This window comes from Annulohypoxylon truncatum (genome assembly GCF_022578515.1).
Source record: "Annulohypoxylon truncatum strain CBS 140777 unplaced genomic scaffold F4807scaffold_24, whole genome shotgun sequence".
NCBI classification, from domain to species: domain Eukaryota; kingdom Fungi; phylum Ascomycota; class Sordariomycetes; order Xylariales; family Hypoxylaceae; genus Annulohypoxylon; species Annulohypoxylon truncatum.
Window position 1 is genome coordinate 174,952 of NW_025953810.1, and position 16,942 is coordinate 191,893.

The 16,942-nt window shown below is 48.7% G+C and overlaps 7 protein-coding genes across 7 annotated transcripts; 2 read left to right on the top strand and 5 right to left on the bottom strand.

Annotated features, from left to right (window-relative positions):
- Positions 1-158: 158 nt before the first annotated feature.
- F4807DRAFT_462068 (glycosyltransferase family 15 protein) lies at positions 159-1,692 on the top strand (the record flags this gene model as incomplete). The annotated part of the gene is made up of 4 exons (XM_048001775.1): positions 159-209; positions 294-1,232; positions 1,282-1,570; positions 1,625-1,692. The coding sequence occupies 4 exons, from the start codon at positions 159-161 to the stop codon at positions 1,690-1,692; spliced, it is 1,347 nt and encodes a 448-aa protein (XP_047852496.1).
- Positions 1,693-2,004: 312 nt separating this feature from the next.
- Positions 2,005-2,815, bottom strand: F4807DRAFT_160911 (ribosomal protein S12). The gene is made up of 3 exons (XM_047993332.1): positions 2,569-2,815; positions 2,213-2,506; positions 2,005-2,124 (listed from the first exon to the last, which is right to left on the bottom strand). Exons 1-3 carry the CDS (start codon positions 2,707-2,709, stop codon positions 2,047-2,049), a joined length of 513 nt encoding a protein of 170 aa, XP_047852497.1. The 5' UTR covers positions 2,710-2,815; the 3' UTR covers positions 2,005-2,046.
- Positions 2,816-3,341: 526 nt separating this feature from the next.
- On the top strand, positions 3,342-4,694 carry F4807DRAFT_452532 (short-chain specific acyl-CoA dehydrogenase; the record flags this gene model as incomplete). The annotated part of the gene is made up of 2 exons (XM_048000342.1): positions 3,342-3,460; positions 3,524-4,694. 2 exons carry the CDS (start codon positions 3,342-3,344, stop codon positions 4,692-4,694), a joined length of 1,290 nt encoding a protein of 429 aa, XP_047852498.1.
- A 650-nt stretch (positions 4,695-5,344) lies between these two features.
- Positions 5,345-9,779, bottom strand: F4807DRAFT_468880 (uncharacterized protein). The gene is made up of 2 exons (XM_048002648.1): positions 8,772-9,779; positions 5,345-8,715 (listed from the first exon to the last, which is right to left on the bottom strand). Exons 1-2 carry the CDS (start codon positions 9,557-9,559, stop codon positions 5,724-5,726), a joined length of 3,780 nt encoding a protein of 1,259 aa, XP_047852499.1. The 5' UTR covers positions 9,560-9,779; the 3' UTR covers positions 5,345-5,723.
- A 173-nt stretch (positions 9,780-9,952) lies between these two features.
- F4807DRAFT_160965 (uncharacterized protein) lies at positions 9,953-10,840 on the bottom strand. The gene has a single exon (XM_047993334.1). It carries the CDS (start codon positions 10,369-10,371, stop codon positions 10,009-10,011), a length of 363 nt encoding a protein of 120 aa, XP_047852500.1. The 5' UTR covers positions 10,372-10,840; the 3' UTR covers positions 9,953-10,008.
- On the bottom strand, positions 10,803-13,022 carry F4807DRAFT_160958 (uncharacterized protein). The gene has a single exon (XM_047993333.1). It carries the CDS (start codon positions 12,726-12,728, stop codon positions 11,235-11,237), a length of 1,494 nt encoding a protein of 497 aa, XP_047852501.1. The 5' UTR covers positions 12,729-13,022; the 3' UTR covers positions 10,803-11,234.
- Positions 13,023-15,074: 2,052 nt separating this feature from the next.
- On the bottom strand, positions 15,075-16,938 carry F4807DRAFT_432639 (Zip-domain-containing protein). The gene is made up of 4 exons (XM_047998617.1): positions 16,696-16,938; positions 16,036-16,643; positions 15,857-15,975; positions 15,075-15,792 (listed from the first exon to the last, which is right to left on the bottom strand). The coding sequence occupies exons 1-4, from the start codon at positions 16,834-16,836 to the stop codon at positions 15,422-15,424; spliced, it is 1,239 nt and encodes a 412-aa protein (XP_047852502.1). The 5' UTR covers positions 16,837-16,938; the 3' UTR covers positions 15,075-15,421.
- Positions 16,939-16,942: the final 4 nt, after the last annotated feature.

Below are 16,942 nucleotides of genomic sequence, written 5' to 3' on the forward strand. Positions count from 1 at the left end.
TGTCTTACAACACGCAAAGAAACTTTTCCCCTTTGGAGGTCCCCGCCCCCATCCCGGCTGGCGAAACCTTCTAATTCTTAAGGGACATCAACCGTTTTCCTCCCTACTACAACATTATTTATTGACGGTGAAAGATCCGTCAGTAAGTATTCCGCAATATGGCCGCCGGCAGTGCGCGCATCGTGAGATATATTCTCTTCGCCTTCTTCGTAAGTCAACCCAACCACGTCGCATTAGTCCTTGAAAAGGCAGTTGAGTATTAGTTACTAATGTCCAATTTTCAATATCAATAGTTTCTAGCAGTCCTTTATTTCGTATCCCACTCATCATATGATGGAGTACCACAACTAAAACCCTCGACATTCGGCGTCGGTAAAGGTTCATCACAATCCACAAAGCCCGAGAAGCAAGCAGGCGATGTTGGTGGAGTCTCCTCTAGTTGGAGTGGCAAGTCTGACGACTCGGCGAAGAGCACGCCTGGTTCCACTAAGGGTTCAACATCGAAGCCGGCCACTGGAACTCCGAAGCAATTCGAGGATCTCGCCGAGGCCCCGATGGCCCTATCGCCCTCTGACCAAGGATGGGATGAGCTTTTAGGAACTGCCCCTGGCCCTCGTATGAACGCTACTTTCGTCAGTCTTGCTCGCAATAGTGATGTGTGGGAGATTGCTCGTTCCATTCGTCAAGTCGAGGATCGCTTCAATCGCCGATACAACTACGATTGGGTCTTCCTGAATGATAAGCCGTTCGATGCTACGTTCAAGAAGGTCACCAGCTCTCTCGTTTCCGGAAAGACGTACTATGGCGAAATTCCCCACGAGCATTGGTCATACCCCGACCATATCGACCAGGACAAAGCGCGCAAGGTCCGTGAGGATATGGCGCAGCGAAAGATTATCTACGGCGACTCCGTCAGCTACCGACACATGTGCCGCTTCGAGTCCGGCTTCTTCTTCCGTCAACCGCTGATGATGAATTACGAATACTACTGGAGAGTCGAGCCTAGCATTGAGCTTTTCTGTGATATTCACTATGATCCCTTCCGCTTCATGGCCGAGAACAAGAAGAAGTACAGTTTCGTCCTTAGCTTGTACGAATATGTCGAGACCATCCCCACACTATGGGACAGCGTCAAGAAATTCATGAAGAATTATCCCGAGCACATTGCTGAGGGCAACTCCATGGGCTTCTTGAGTGATGATGGCGGTGAGACTTACAACCACTGCCATTTCGTAAGTAACATGCCAATCGTCATTTTGAGCTCAGCTAATGTATTTTTAGTGGTCTAACTTCGAGGTCGGTAACCTGGAATGGTTGCGATCCAAGGCATATATCGACTTCTTTGAGTCACTTGACATGGATGGCGGCTTCTTCTACGAGCGATGGGGTGACGCACCAGTCCACTCCATTGCCGCTGCTCTTTTGTTAAAGAAGGAAGAGGTCCATTTCTTCAACGATATTGCATACTACCATGTCCCCTTTACCCATTGTCCAACTGGTGAGAAGACGCGATTGGATCTTCGTTGCCACTGCAATCCTAAGGAGAACTTTGACTGGAAAGGATACTCTTGTACGTGCCTGCATTATCCCCTTCCATATCATTGACGCTAACCTAATTCTATAGGCACTTCGAGATACTTTGAAGTCAACGGGCTGGAGAAGCCGCAAGGTTATGAGAACCAACAGGACTAGAAAAAATATCAGGTTGAGGAAAAATGATTGTAGAGTAGACACTAATCATTCTTTAATGACGGTCTATCATAACGCATCACCACAGGGGGTTATTGACGGGGGCAAAGGAGGCTGGCGTCCATGGATTCATCAATTCAATGATGATATCGGAGTCTTTTTCTTTTTCATCTGTAGATACAAGTTCATGGTGGCACCATCTGAAATGGAAATGCTCCGAGTTATTTTACATCACGTCGTGGAAATGTACGATCCGTGTCCGACGCCCCCCTGAAACCTCTATTAACTAGGGGTATTTAAGATCCTCTTAGGGACGCTATATAAACCAATGCCGTGCCAGAGCTTTCATGCCCTGTTCTATGCGCCCACTGATGCCTTCTTCGGTTTCTTCGTTCCGTATTTACTGCGACTCGTCTTGCGATTGGCAACACCGGCCTATTCGGATTCTTGTGTTAGCAAAAGCACCGAGATGTCCACCAAAGATCTTTTGATTATGTGAATAGTAGGATCATGATCGACATACCAAATCCAACGCTCCCCGAACCAAGTGATACCGCACACCGGGACAATCTTGACTCCTACCACCTCGAACGAGCACGACGGAATGCTGCTGGATGTTGTGGCCCTCGCCGGGGATATAGGCGGAGATCATACGGCCACTGGAAAGACGAATACGCGCGGTCTTGCGTTCGCCTGAATTGGGCTTCTTGGGTCGCGTAATGCCGACCTTCAAGCACACGCCTTTTTGCTGCGGGCAGTTCATATCTGATAGGGCGGGAGAGACGGCGTGACGCGCGCGCTGGGGTTTACGGCATCCCTATTTATTTCTAATTAATTTCCCGTCGCAATCGCTATCTAAGATATTAGGGGAGAGCATACTCGTAGGACTTGATTTAAGGTCGCGTTCGGTGATGCTGTCGTCGAGAATGATCGTGAGGGTAATGTAGAGAAGGATGACGGGATCGTAGCTGGCCGCCTCGCCAGGGATGGCCAGAGGGATCTTAATATGGGCGCGGCCATTATGGAACACACTCGACTACTTTGCTGAAGCCGAGCTGTTCGATTCGGTAGGAGGCTTCACATATGAAGCTATCGCCGAGAGAATGTCAATTGAACGAGATTCGAAAATTCAAGGTCAGGTGACATCGGCCCGGCCATATCCCCACTCTGTCTCTCGTACCTATGTACCCTTTGAATTTTAAGATTCAATCAGAACATTTAAAATTCACATGCTTAACAATTGGTAGTGGCATCCGACCGGGCGGAGACTTTTCTCAAGGATCTGATTCGCTGTTTCCGCCTCCCCAGATGTTCATTCAGCTGATCGACGTCAGCGCTCTTCCCCCAATTCCCAATCCATTGTTTGCCAGCCACCGGCCGTGGCCCATCCATCAATGGCTATCCTCGGCTGAACCAACCCGCTCGGCGGTCTGGGCAGGCTCAAAATCCGGGGGAATGTTGGAACGGGGAGCACTTTCTTGCCTTATTTCCTTCTTCGCGTTCCTTATTCTCACCTTCGCCTTTATGTGTACGAGTAATCCATTTCTCTCTTCTCCATCCTCCCTTGCCTGCTAGTCGTATAATTCAAAAAGGGTTCCCCCTCGATTGTGAATTGTGCTTGTGAACTTCAACTATCAATATCTGCTTCTACGATGTCATCAATCGCAAGATTTCTTCGGCCGGCTTTACGGCAGGGCTCAAGTGTAGCTTCTAGAGTTTCATTATCCTCACGATGTTTAAGGAGGTCGCCGCAGAAATTCGGTGCCCAGCAGTGAGTCTCTAGTAAATCTCCCCATCGCACCGACTCTTGTTAATATGATAAACTTGTACCTAGAATAAGAGCCTTATCCGCAACACCCCGCCGCATGACTGACATCACTGACATCCCACCCACCCCCATAACACATATGTCCGAGACAGAGATGGCGATGCAGGAGGCAGTCCAGAAATTCGCCAACGATGTCATCCTACCGAAGGTCCGCGACATGGACGAGGCCGAGAACATGGACCCCGAACTAGTAGAGCAGCTCTTCGAGCAAGGGCTGATGGGGATAGAGATCCCCGAGGAGTTCGGCGGCGCGGGCATGAACTTCACCGCCGCCATCGTCGGCATCGAGGAACTCGCGCGCGTCGACCCGAGCGTGAGCGTCATGGTCGACGTCCACAACACCCTGGTCAACACCGCGATCATCAAGTGGGGCAGCCCCGACCTGAAGCGACGCTTCCTGCCGCGCCTCGCCACCGAAACCGTCGGTAGCTTCTGCCTGTCGGAGCCGGTCTCGGGATCCGACGCCTTCGCGCTGGCGACCCGCGCCGTCGAGACCGCCGACGGATACCGCATCTCCGGCGGCAAGATGTGGATCACGAACTCGATGGAGGCGAGCTTCTTCATCGTCTTCGCGAATCTCGACCCGAGCAAGGGCCACCGCGGCATCACCGCCTTCGTCGTCGAGAAGGACGCCCCCGGCTTCTCGATCGCGAAGAAGGAGAAGAAGCTCGGCATCAGGGCGAGCAGCACGTGCGCGCTCAACTTCGACGACGTCGAGGTGCCGAAGGCGAACCTGCTGGGCGCTAAGGGCGAAGGGTACAAGTACGCCATCGGCCTGCTGAACGAAGGCCGCATCGGCATCGCGGCGCAGATGACGGGGCTCGCGCTCGGCGCGTGGGAGAACGCGGTCAAGTACGTGTGGAACGACCGCAAGCAGTTCGGCAAGCTGGTCGGCGAGTTCCAGGGCATGCAGCACCAGATCGCGCAGTCGTACACCGAGATCGCGGCCGCGCGGGCGCTCGTGTACAACGCGGCCCGCAAGAAGGAGGCCGGCGAGGATTTCGTGAGGGACGCGGCCATGGCGAAGCTGTACGCGTCGCAGGTCGCGGGCCGCGTCAGCGGGCTCGCCGTCGAGTGGATGGGCGGCATGGGCTTTGTGAGGGAGGGGCTGGCCGAGAAGTACTGGCGCGACAGCAAGATCGGCGCTATTTACGAGGGGACGAGCAATATCCAGTAAGTTGATAAAATCCGGTTAATTGTTGAGGCGTTACTTTCGAAAGGGGGAAATGGCGGTGCTAACTAGGGATTTGCAGGTTGAATACGATTGCCAAGTTGCTCCAGAAGGAGTACACTACGTGAGAATTGAAGAAAGGATAAGGGCGTAGTCGAGATGGTACAAGGTCACCTATTCGGGCTTGGATGTGTATGGTTTACGTACGGTTTTCACGGACGAGGATTAAGACTATGCGTCGCGTATACCCGCGCCTATCGAATCGGGGGTTTAGAGGCTAGGAGTCTGGGGATCGCATTGGGATCGCGTTGGAACAATTTGACCAGGGAAAGGAAATGTTCTTTCGGCCGCGAACGGCGATTTATGGTGTTATACTAGCCGATAGCGAATATATGCCTACACATTCAAAGATATTTACTGCATTGTTATATGTCTATGTGGTTTAATCTATGGGATTTTGAAGCAGGGGTATTTTTGAGTCTGTCTAGATGTCTAGGGGGCCGACCGTAGCATAAAGGGGGACGGGTCTGAGCACAGAATCAGAACCAGAATAAAAGGTGTTCAATTAGAGATCACTTGTTTCTTTAATAATTAACCTAAGTTAGTGGGTGACATTCATGGACTCTCTGGCCTTTTTCGTCAGCGAAGAGCTTAGTGACCCCTAATCCTCCGCAGCATCTCTTACCGTTTTACTCAAGCCTGATCTGTCGCTACTCAAAGGAAGCTCAGCCCCTACCTAGTACAGCTTAGGGAAGATGTTAAGTGGCGTCACAGTTCTGCTCCTCGCCCCCACTAATGTATAGGTAGATTGAAGCTCAGGGGTATCACGGGATACCCCTGGGAGCCAACGCTTTCATTAGGGATCTTTTTCCAAACACAAATATCTTGAAAATCCAGGCATCCAGCCAACGTGGAATCCTATTATCATTTTCCCACTGAAATAGATATGTGTATCGAAGGATTTTAACTAAGCTTTTTTTTAAATATATATATTGGTATAATTCTTTTGTATTTTTAAACATGTCAAGTCTCGTTTTATTCGGTATAAAGTAATACCGTAATAATATACCATGTTTCCCATTTAAAATCAACGTCCGTATTCGGCGAGCGGCAATGTGGATATAACGCCAGACTATCGCCCCGACGGCGGAACTCTCGAGCGAGTTCCTTGTTGGCCCCTTTCCGGAGTAGCTTCAATGTGAAGCCACACCAGCAGTGTCGCAAGCAATGGACGAGACACGGCTCATGGTAGACAACAACATTAGGATCCGCGCCGTAATCAACCAAGAGCTCGCAGACCCTAAGCATGTCCCTCAGTAGCCCACGTAGTTTCACGTTTACAGGATCGGTCACCATATTCGCTACGTGGAGCGCTCTCTCGAAAGCCAGAGCCAGAATTGATTCTCCGCTTTCGTCGACGCATTTCGCGCCGGCGTTTAATAGTATCTTGACAAGGCGAATGTCGTTGGTTCCGAGCCTTACTCCCTCAACTGCCATCTGTAAGAAATTTGGTTTCAGCACCGCGTAATGCTCGAGGAGTAGGTTTGCTATCTCGGTATGCCCTTGTCGAACGGCAACTTGTAGAGGACTACGGCCTTCAGAGTCCTCTTCGTTAATCCCGACGTCATTGTCCCTTGTATCATAGCGCAGCAAGGTCTCGGTTGTGCTCATGCGACCTTGTTTCACCGCTTGGTGAAGAAGCGTGCTTCCACTACCCGATCTAGTGGCTGGGTCTGCTCCATAGGTCAGTAGCGCGTTGAGAGCTTCGGCGCCTTCGCAATCCACGGCCAATTCCATTGCCGATATGCCCTTGACAGTGATGTTTGGATTGGCCCCGGCACGAAGAAGTGGTACCGCGGTCCGGTCTAATAGGACAGTGTTTTGGTGGTTGCGAAAAGCCGCAATTGCATCATACAATGGGGTTCGTCCATCGTTGCTGAGGATGTCGGCCTCGAATCCTAATTCTAACAAAATGTTGACATTGACGTGTCCCCATCGGGCAAGGCTATGCAGTAGTTGGACTCCCTCAAATTCAAGAGCTTCCCGGACTCTTATATTGGAGCCGGGTATGTTCTTGATTAGCGATGTGATAATTGCAGCCTCTTCAGCTTTTCCATATACCAAGGTTGGGTGTTCTCTTTTTGGTTTAGTGGATAAAAATAGGCGAAGCGCGGTGGCCCTCGCCTCGTTTCTTGATGTTCCAGTGCAAGACCTAAGTAGTATCTCTACTATAGTCGACCTTCTTGCTTCAATAGCAAGGATCAGCGGTGTCTTGCCTTGTGTAAAATCAAACTCGGTACTAATTTGACGGAGATAATAATCCATAGATGTAGCATGTTTGTCCACGCCAGTGACCGCGGGTTGAGGAGACAATATCGCGTGATAGATGCGGTTCAGGCGGTAGCATTTTTCCTCGGGGTTTGCTCCAGCGTTCAGCAAGGAGGTCACAATATGGACGTTTCCTTGTAAAATTGCTAGATGTAATAACGGTAGTCCGTATATTCTTGTTTCATCCAACACGTCTGGTTCCCTCACGAGAATTTCGACTAAGTCAGCCCTTTCAGCTTCGAGAGCAATCTGGATTACCGGCTTCCCGTCGAAACAAGATCGAAAGGCATCTGCGCCATGGTATATGAGTTCTTCCACTAGAGCTATATTTCCAATTCGAACTGCTGCTCCTAAAGGCGAGTCTGTCCAAGATTCGGTGAGAATATTTGTTCCCAGTTTTATAAGCTGCCTGGCTACTTTATCCCACTCGCAGCCAATCGCCGTTATAAGTGATGAATTAAGGTTCTGACCTCGAAACGAGTCAACAACTGCCGGGTGGCAGATGAAGTCCCAAACCATTGGTTCTATCATCTCAATCGTCCAAATAGGGGTCGCGTGTCCGCTCATCAGGAGTTGTATCGGCGAATGGCCCGTTTGATGATGTGCTTTTGTTGGGCTTGCCCCGACGTTTAAGAAATAATTGATGACCTCCCAGTCTACTACGCGTAGTATGATGCACTGAGCCAAGATATCGTCTAGTCCATAGGGCCCTATTTTTGACAACACCTCGGGGGTTACACTGGTCAGCTCCATGAGTCGCTTCAAGTCTGCCGCTTGAACATTCTCCGTATGCAGCCAGTAGCGGAATAGAACTGCGTGGGAATTCATTGCGGCCCACTGAATCATCGTTTGGTGAGAGTCTGGAAGAGTCCATGGCGGAGCAGCGTGTCCTCGCTGGCCACTTACCAGCCTCTTCCAGCATGCCCAGACTCCTTTTTCCATGGCCTCGCTAAAGAGTCGGGTATGGTCTAGCCAATGTGACGAAGCATACGGTAAGAGACATTTCGAAAGCTCAACGTCTTCGAAACGACTATGTAGTAAATCTCGGGCGACCCGGAGAACGTCGACGTCATGAGGTGATGCTTTGAAGCGGTGCCGGGTAATGTGACGTTTTATTAGGTCTGGCACATGATGTGTTGAGGCGAACTCATCCGTGAGCCTGTCGACGATTTTACCTGCTTGTATCTTATGTCCTGTCACAAGTCTATGGTCAAATATCTCATAGTCCAAATACGTGACACAGACGGAGCCCATATATATCTCGGCTTCTTCGGGTGAGAAGTGGAACGGCGCTGTACCCGGATGAGTGGGAGTAGATAAAAGATGAACCAATGCGCTATGATGAACGAAATTAACTCGCCCGTCTTCTTCGTCGACTTCCATAAGATTTCCACCACAGAGGTGAACAGCCGCCAGGGTAGGCGGAAGGAGTCTTCTGGGCGACCAGATTGTTTCTCCAGGGACGATAGTAAGAGCAACCCTGAATTCATCCAATGTGAGGGGCGGATCAGCAACTGCAACGATTTTAAAATGATTGTTTCCGTGTCGATTATCTCGAATCCTAGAGAGAGCCTGATCGAATGCCTCTGGAAGATCCTTAGGTAAACTGTTCAGAATACGACATATATCTACTGGCGAGACGGCTGTTGGAAAGATAGACGGTAGGACGGCTTCGAGCTGTAAGGTGACCCATAGAAACCTAACGCGAATTAGCACAGGTAGCTTGTAGAGAAAGGGTAAATTCCAAAGACTGACATCCCCTGAGCGCCCGCAATCAGCTGCGTTTTGATCAGAGTTACTAATTCTCTATCCAGTTGTCTTGATTGTGTTCGTCGGTCAACCTCAACGTTGATGAAATCCTTGATTTCCCCAAGCCTTTGCTCATTACTCATTGTGACAGAGATATAATTGCCCTCCTGGATATTGGAGGCGAACTTTTGCTGGATATTAGATTCAGGTCGGCTAGCGGAGCACAGCATGATTCTCCTGCTTTCCATTAAGGATTGGATCGATCGCGTGATGTCTTCTGCCTCCTCGTCACTGCAGTCTTCAAGTCCATCGAGAACAATGAAGTGCTTCTCATTTGGGCCCATCCCTTGCAATAACAGATCAATAATCCCGTCGCATGTCGACGTATTCGTCGTAATTGCCTCGGGATTGAGTAAATTCCAAAATGAATTTTTTATCGGGATGTTGCTGAAAAACTGGTGAGCTATGCTGCCGAGAATTTTGGCAGCTCTCAGAGAGTCAGGGTCTTTTGGCATGCAGAAGAAATAGATAGCTGGCTGCTTTAGGTGAATATCACCAACAATGTTGGCCATTGTTACTGTCTTTCCACTTCCGATACTGCCATTCAGCCATAGTATGCAGGAGGAATTCTTTTGTTGCCATGAGCGATATGCTGTAGTGCTGAAAACCCAAGAGCACGTTCCTTTGCGCCTTTGACGGCGCCAATATGTCTCATATCTCCCCTGGTCGGGAGACAGCGCTAACAAGAGCTTATGTTTTCTCTCGAAGTTGATGTTTTCCCTTGTGCTTGACATAAGCTGGAGACGTTGTATAAGATTGGTATAGCGGCCGACTGCATTCTCCTCGGCCTGAATTGAACATTTGGAGGCCAGGATATTGGATTTCTGTTCAATTAGTTGGCCCCACTGGTTTATTTCCTCCAATATCGGATTGAACCGATTGTCGAAAGAAGATAATAGTGAGGATGCAAACTATGATATTGTAGACCTTTTCTGAAATTGAACAACGTTTTTGCATAACTCAACCACCTTAATTACGTACTGTAGCAAAAAAGCTTGCAGTTCATTGGAGCCAGGGAACAGTTGGGCAAAATCTCGATGAATGGACCAAGATGTGCCGAGCTTCATGAATAAGGAGGATATCTTATCGAAGTATGTTAGGAACCCTATACTCGTCTATGCGCCATTAGCCATACTATCAAAGCTATATATTGAGTGTCCAAGGCCCTTAGTGACCTTAGCATTTATGTGGGAGACCTCACTTCGAGACATATTCTGACGGCGAACCAGACACCGGAAGCAATCAGGTTCTGCGAACCGCCTATGATAACATCGCCGACGCTAGCCAAGGACTGGAGACGACTAAGAAATGTTCCAAGCCTGGTGGAGTATGGTCGCCATGCTCGGTGAAGTTCCGCGCCTTGCCTATTCAGCTCTTCAGTGACTCTTATGACATCCGCAGCCGTTGGTACCGCCGTCGGGGCGGCACGCAAGGCAATAAATCGTTTCCGATGTTTATCATCTAGAGCCTCACTGAACTCGGACAATATCACCCCGAGCCTGACTTCCGGTTTTAACTTGCCCGCAAGTATAAGTGCTTTCGACATAAGGGGCTGAAAAGCTAGAGGGCTAACCAGGCTGGCTTTTAGGGATAGACCCAGATCGAAGAGAACAAATCCTGGCCGAGCCTACATCTCGAGAGGGTGCGATGCGAAACTTAAAAAGCACCGAAGTTGCGGCTGTGTTCAATGAAGGGTACCTAGTGTTAGGCTTTTTTGTCGTGGGGGCGGTGAAATGCTGACATGTAAGGCTTCTTTTCGACATTATCCAATAGAATGCACTGGGATACCGAATGTAAGGCTTTTTGAGGTGTAGAAACCAGGACATGCAGCTTCAAAAAGAAGACAGGGGGGTATTTATAATATTGATCCAGCGGCCGCGTCCGATTTTGATAGGGTGAGGAATTGGTCACCTGTGGGAGACTATTTTCAGATCTCCAAACTTCCGATATAAAGGGGAGACCAGTAGAAATGTTTCAAGGTATATAAAACAATCTTAAATATAACATTTTCAACCACATGGAAATACATGCATCGATATAGCAATATAGTGCGGACTAGGTTTCATTATAAAAAAAAAAAAAGAGTGCATGCATAACTTTGAGCATCGAATTCAAAACGGCGTGTTGAACATCAAGCCGTCCCATAAAAGTTGTCACAAACCCGTTTGAATTGCCATATCCCAAGAAATAAAGATGGTGCCACCCGTAATGATCACACAGTCATATTCTGAATTGAATACTCTTTTGTTAAGACAGATCGTCTCTAATCCTAAACGCCGCGCTGGCCAAATATTCGCCGGAACAAATCGTGTTCAATAAACGTAGAATCAAGTCCCATGCAAGTTGCCTCTCCAGGAAAGGGAAATAAAACGTAAAACAAAATAAACATGCCGCCGGATAGCTATCCACTCAGTGAGCAGCCAAAGTCCGTCTATAGTGGTCGAGATCTGCATACCCAGGTAGCGCTTCATTCTGGTGAAATTCGACTGAAGGGACGCTCATGACCCGCGGGCGCAGGTAGTCATCTACGTCGACCCCTTCAGCTTCTTCGAAGCTCGGAGGGAGCTCTGCGTAGTGACGTAGGGATTCTACGGAGTTGACGCCGATTTGAAGCGGCACGCCTAAAGTAACGTGAGCACTGGTGCCGCCGGAGACCAGGGTAACTGTTATCCATAGGAGATATACGCGCGAAGTGATGCAGGAATGGAAAGTCGGGACGAAGGTCTTCTTGTGTACTGGTAACTCAATCGGTACCTGAATATTCGCTGTGTGGTAGATCGGAGACGTCAATGAGCCCTTGGATTTCTTAGGAGCGGTTTTGGGGACTTGATCTGAGTCCGATGATGTGAGGCCGTCGCTATCATACCCCGAGTCTCGTCTCGCTTGCGCCGATAGGTGTCGAGTCCATCTGACTTGTTCAAAACGTCCCGTAGATACAGATGTCGTACCCGAGTACGAGCCGCGGCTCTCCACACCAAACGCTCGGTGCCAGTCCCTGAGGTTAGGAAAGTGGTTGATGCCGCCGGGACTGAAGTAGGTAATTGCCGTGACCTTCGATGATATGCCAGTCACTTTAGGCGGGTGCACTTCGCTGGAAGCCGGTACAAATTCGAGATCGAGCGGTACAGTTATCGGCGTCATCGTCTGTCCATCAGGACTCAGCATGGCTGGCCCAGGTTGTGAAGCCGTGACAGACACTCTCCCAGACTTTGGTGATATGATCGTCTTCCGTAGATTCTTGCTCTTCGTCATGGTATATAAGTCGTCATGCTTAGTGATATTTAAAGGAGCATCTTCTGAGGCTGCAGGCAAAACTTTGATCTCCTGCACTGCCTCCATAACCTTCATGCTTTGCTCGCCAGTAATATCCTCCTTGTACGCACGTGCCTTAATCGCATATTGAATGCGACTCATATTGGGTGCAAAATCATCCTTCTCCCAAGAACCCATAGTAGGTGGTAACCGTACGTGATGCTCTTGAACAGAGTCGTTGGCAACACCATGGTTACACGCATTGAGCGTTAATGTGCCGGGAATGACGAAGGTGAATGGCATTGTATGGTTTATACCTGCTTCGAAAATGCGCGGAACTGGATAGAATGATTCCGGGATAGGCATAACGAGTTTTAAGAATGTGTGAGAGGTCACCTGTGGAATATTGACGGCGTCCATGCGGGTTTTGCTGGTTCCGAGGAGCACAACTTGGATTATGTCGAACCGTACATCGCTCTGGGAGTTGATAACCACATATCCTGATACTTCTGACCCAGTGGTGTAGACTTTGGATTGATAATGGTTGTTTATGTGAATAGTCATGCTAGGCTTGGGAGCAATAGATAACTTGCGAGCATAGCCGCCTAGTGATGTAGGCTTGCTGTGCTCCGAAGACGCGGCGGACGGCATTTTCGATGTGAGATCTCAACCTCGAACGGCGAAAAATTTCGAGGAGGAAGAGGAACTATAATTTGATACCTGGATAATAAGGAGGTTGTGTGTTTTTCGAGTTCTAGCTGATGCCTGCGATCCTAATCTGCGGGGTTGAGCAGGAATAGGGAAATGAGTATACTGTTTATATAACCGTAACCAGCTGTAGTACAGCACCGGCGACAGAATTATAATTATAGGATAAGGTGGCACTAGATTCAGCCTTGACGCCAAAATTATGTATGTAAGGCTCGTAGTACTCGCGGTGCTAGGGGTAGGACGTGATAATGTTAATAACCTGCTGTGGCCCCCAATGTATAGAGGCGGTGATGGGGAATTAAACGACTTATATAGATATTATAGTTTATAGATCGAGGGAGAAAGGAATCCACAAGTATCCGATCTATAAACGGTTCGACGCTAGTCATTGAGTCATCTAGAAAAGAAGAGAAATTTTGATTGAAGTTGAGACTTGGATGTAGTATTATTAAGATGGTTGTGATAAAAAGACCTCCGTTCTGACGTAAGGAGTAATAGGATCATTCCGCCCTTCGTGTCTTTTGCTGGATGTTAAGATGTAGACCCCGGTGGCCTGACATCCGTGATGGAAGCGGATCTGTTGCCCAAGGCAGGGGTTATCGCGCCATTGCAGAAGCTCGATCAACTTGTCAAGTTGGTCTGCATTATTTTATTTGGGACCTAGGGGTCTGGGGTCCAAGTTTGAGGGTGGTTGACTTACGAAAAGAAAAAACCTTTTGGTTACGCTTGACCCTCTAAAGGCGGCCAACTCGAGGCTTTACCTCCAAAGGGAAGTGTCCAATAATAGTACGTAAAACCTTGTGAAAACGGTGGAGCTAAGGGATATATGGACATGGCGCTCGGCGTCTTCGAGAACATTTGGAGCTTTGCGCCTTTCAAGTACACGCCATCGACTACCTATCGAATTTTAGATTAGCTTGGAGGTACCTTAGCAGTACCACGTGCGGTCGAATAAGAGATCCCCAGAATGACAATCATCCCCAGACCCCCCGATTATTTGACTTTGGCTGTCATGCGGCTCACTAAAGCACCGTTGTCGGCTTTCTCCTAGTGCTCGGGCGAGGGTTGTGACGGGAATTGCAAACGGAGAAGAGGCGGAGAAGCTAAAAATTTCATGGATGGATCTGATATGAATGGTGTGGCCAGTGCTTTCCGGGACGATCACCGGTAGCTTCCCTGGTACGGCTAGGTACCTAGCTTATGTGGCCCCCGGCCCCAATATTATTAAGCTAAATTTGACCGCTTCAGCTTTGACCGGGGCTGAGATCCGCCAACCAGTGTACTACGTAGTAGGAAAGCGCGCCCTTCGATGCTCTGAGATTTTTGACATCCGCTAACACTCGCTAAAACTTAATCCGTCGACCTATCGCATCCAAGTTTGGGATGTGATAATTACCCCATTGGGAAAAAATAGCACTCTATTTCTCATCGAAGAGTCATAGTTGGATCATCGCTTGAACAATGACTTGTTCCACCAACACTTGATGTTTATAGAATAGTTCTAGATGGTAGCATAGAACGGAGGGTTGTCGATGTTCTTACCGGCAACAATTGGTAATAGGAAGATGTAATCTAGATATGTCTATAGGGCTTGCCAGCATAACTCCAGAGACAATTAGCGAATTAAAGCAGCACTAGTATGGATTCCACGATTCCCTGGCGAAGGAATCAACTGTGGGAACCTTCCTAGTTACTGGCTTATTATAGGACGAGACATACTGCCACGCTGCCGAGGAGTCACACGGATCCTGGAAGTCGACATGATCGCAAAATGTAGACGAGTGTGTCACTGTGCGCGATACACGGTATCATACTGTACACATTATAGACCTACCTAATAGAAGTCGAGCAACGCTTATGGTCTATCGAAGTTTATGTAATTTATACTCCGACTTCGGCTTTCCACGGTCAATAATCCAGCCCTGTAGCCCCTGGTGACCTTGTTAATCACCCAACCAACCAAGAATTAGCGAGAACGTGGATATCGTCTATACGTATGTTGGTTATGTTAGCTCATTTCCTCGTAATGAAGGGATTCTTTGTTACAAGCTTATTTTTATTATGTACAGGTATATTGCCAATGGGTTGACAACTGATGTCTGGTGGGCAACGCTTCATCATCTCGGGCATATCCACGTCGATAGACATACTATCATCTCTCGATTATTTCGGATGTTTGCGATACCACGTGAAATGACCTGATAGACCATGTATATATTATGTAAATTCTGAGGTCCAGAACCATTTGTATCAAGTTGAAACGGGGCTCGCAGATGCAGGAACGGGTTGCAATGCCAGATCTTCTTGGCATTTCGTGTTTAATGTTACCATTTTTTAAACAATGGGTACGTCTCCACTACACTATGTACGGCTTCCAACGGCTACCGTAGGTGACCAGAAAGTGACATTCCGCATGTGAACGGAAGTCTGAAGCGAAAAGACAGACTTATCCCATACATATAGCGGGGCTATGACTGACGATAACTAGAGGTAAAGCGTAGTACTCCTTCTTCCTTGACATCTGACTCTCATAGTATGCCTGTGTATTCTATAAGTCCATCTAGCTTACGCGTCTAATGTGAGATGCCACGCCCTTCTATGACCAACCGATCTATGCCCCCAAATATGATGGATTAATCCCAAGAGATATAAAGCATAATCCCAGCACCCAATGCGATAGCCGCAAACTGTACAAGCATCTTTCGAAGCTCTAGAGCCTTGTTAGGGCCGGTCTCTAACAGCTCTGGGATAACGGCTACAGTTCCCACATACAGGAACGTTCCGGCGGTGAAAGGCAACAACAAGTCACCGTACGTTAGACTAGTCCCCCATATACCATCAGTCATGCCAATTCCCTTGCCGTCGACGCTGCTACTGCCACCAAACTCTTGCACAGCAATGCCGATGAGCGTTCCTAGGAGAGCACCAAGGGCTGTGACAAATTGGGCGCCCATCGCAGCCTTTTTCGAGAAACCAGACTGCACGAGCAAAGCAAAATCGCCAACTAGATAATGATGAGCTGCTTGAAAACGCTAACGATTAGAGACGACCAAGAAGCATCGACTCACCTTCATGAGGAATTTCATGGAAGAAAACGGCTACGGTGGTCGTGGCACCAATGGTAGGTGATGCATAGAATGAGGCCGACATAGCAAGCCCATCTGTGATATTATGCGTGAAATCGGCACTAAGAGAAAATGAGTGATCTTAGAAGCGAAGCCCGGTCCTTTAGGGCTTGTGGACTCACATCAGATTGAGATAGCCTCCTAGTTTGACGCTAGCGCTGATCTCCTTTTCAACGTCTTGTTTGGGGACTTCGACGGTGCTTTTACCACCCTTCTTGCGCTTTGAAACTTCCCCATTCGAGACTTCTACGGAGCTGGAAGTAGCTTTGGCCTGCGTCGGTGCATCGTGAGAATGGTTTCCGTGATTATGTTCATGCCCTTCGCCGCCCGTCGCTATTCGTAAACCCTTATCCATAGCCACAAACGTCATAAAACCGATCATGATAGCAACACCTAGGAGTAGGTTACGATTGGGCTCGACAAGCACGAACCGGACATGTTCGGGGCTATCTTCTCCGAGAAAGATCTCCGGTAATAGATGGAAGAGCGTGTCGCCAAGTAACCCTCCTACAGCAAATGCGACCATGACCGAGAGCGACGAGGGATCGATATTGGGCGGACATAATGCTAAGAGAAAGTTGGGCGGTCCCGATATGTAGAGTGTCGCAAGAAGGGCGTTGACGGCGGGGCTACCGGGGAATAGGACAGCGAAGATCTGTGAGGTCAAGGTCGACGTTTCCGAAGCGCTTTGGAGCTTCTCGGCGTTAAGGTCCTGCACGACTGAACAGGTCTAAAATTAAATATTAGGAATATATTTAGATAATCGTTTACGGGGCATTCACCTGAAGCTTTTCGCCCAGCTCATCCAAGCTCAAGGAGGCACGCGACGCGAGTTCGGATTTATCCCTAGCTGCGACACTGGCTGCGAAAGCAAGACCTAATAAGAGCAGTGCGCCTCGGAAATTCAAACGTGATGTCCCCATTGCCAATCGCGTAGTAGATATAATGATGCTCTACTTATGAAATGTTTTTCTGGTTCTGTTGGACCATAAGCAGGCGCTCAATTCGGAGAAAAATGAGGTCGAGTTA

Excerpts from the sequence above, each read along its gene's own strand:
- F4807DRAFT_160958 (XM_047993333.1), bottom strand. The coding sequence starts at position 12,728 with ATGCCGTCCGCCGCGTCTTCGGAGCACAGCAAGCCTACATCACTAGGC.
- F4807DRAFT_160911 (XM_047993332.1), bottom strand. The coding sequence starts at position 2,709 with ATGGCCGCGCCCATATTAAGATCCCTCTGGCCATCCCTGGCGAGGCGG. Across the intron at positions 2,507-2,568 it reads CCTTAAATCAAGTCCTACGA|GGATGCCGTAAACCCCAGCG; the intron begins GTATGCTCTCCC and ends AGAAATAAATAG. Across the intron at positions 2,125-2,212 it reads TTCGGGGAGCGTTGGATTTG|GCCGGTGTTGCCAATCGCAA; the intron begins GTATGTCGATCA and ends GAATCCGAATAG.
- F4807DRAFT_468880 (XM_048002648.1), bottom strand. The coding sequence starts at position 9,559 with ATGTCAAGCACAAGGGAAAACATCAACTTCGAGAGAAAACATAAGCTC. Across the intron at positions 8,716-8,771 it reads ATTGCGGGCGCTCAGGGGAT|GTTTCTATGGGTCACCTTAC; the intron begins GTCAGTCTTTGG and ends AATTCGCGTTAG.
- F4807DRAFT_432639 (XM_047998617.1), bottom strand. The coding sequence starts at position 16,836 with ATGGGGACATCACGTTTGAATTTCCGAGGCGCACTGCTCTTATTAGGT. Across the intron at positions 16,644-16,695 it reads AGCTGGGCGAAAAGCTTCAG|ACCTGTTCAGTCGTGCAGGA; the intron begins GTGAATGCCCCG and ends ATTTAATTTTAG. Across the intron at positions 15,793-15,856 it reads CCATGAAATTCCTCATGAAG|TTGGCGATTTTGCTTTGCTC; the intron begins GTGAGTCGATGC and ends ATCATTATCTAG.
- F4807DRAFT_160965 (XM_047993334.1), bottom strand. The coding sequence starts at position 10,371 with ATGTCGAAAGCACTTATACTTGCGGGCAAGTTAAAACCGGAAGTCAGG.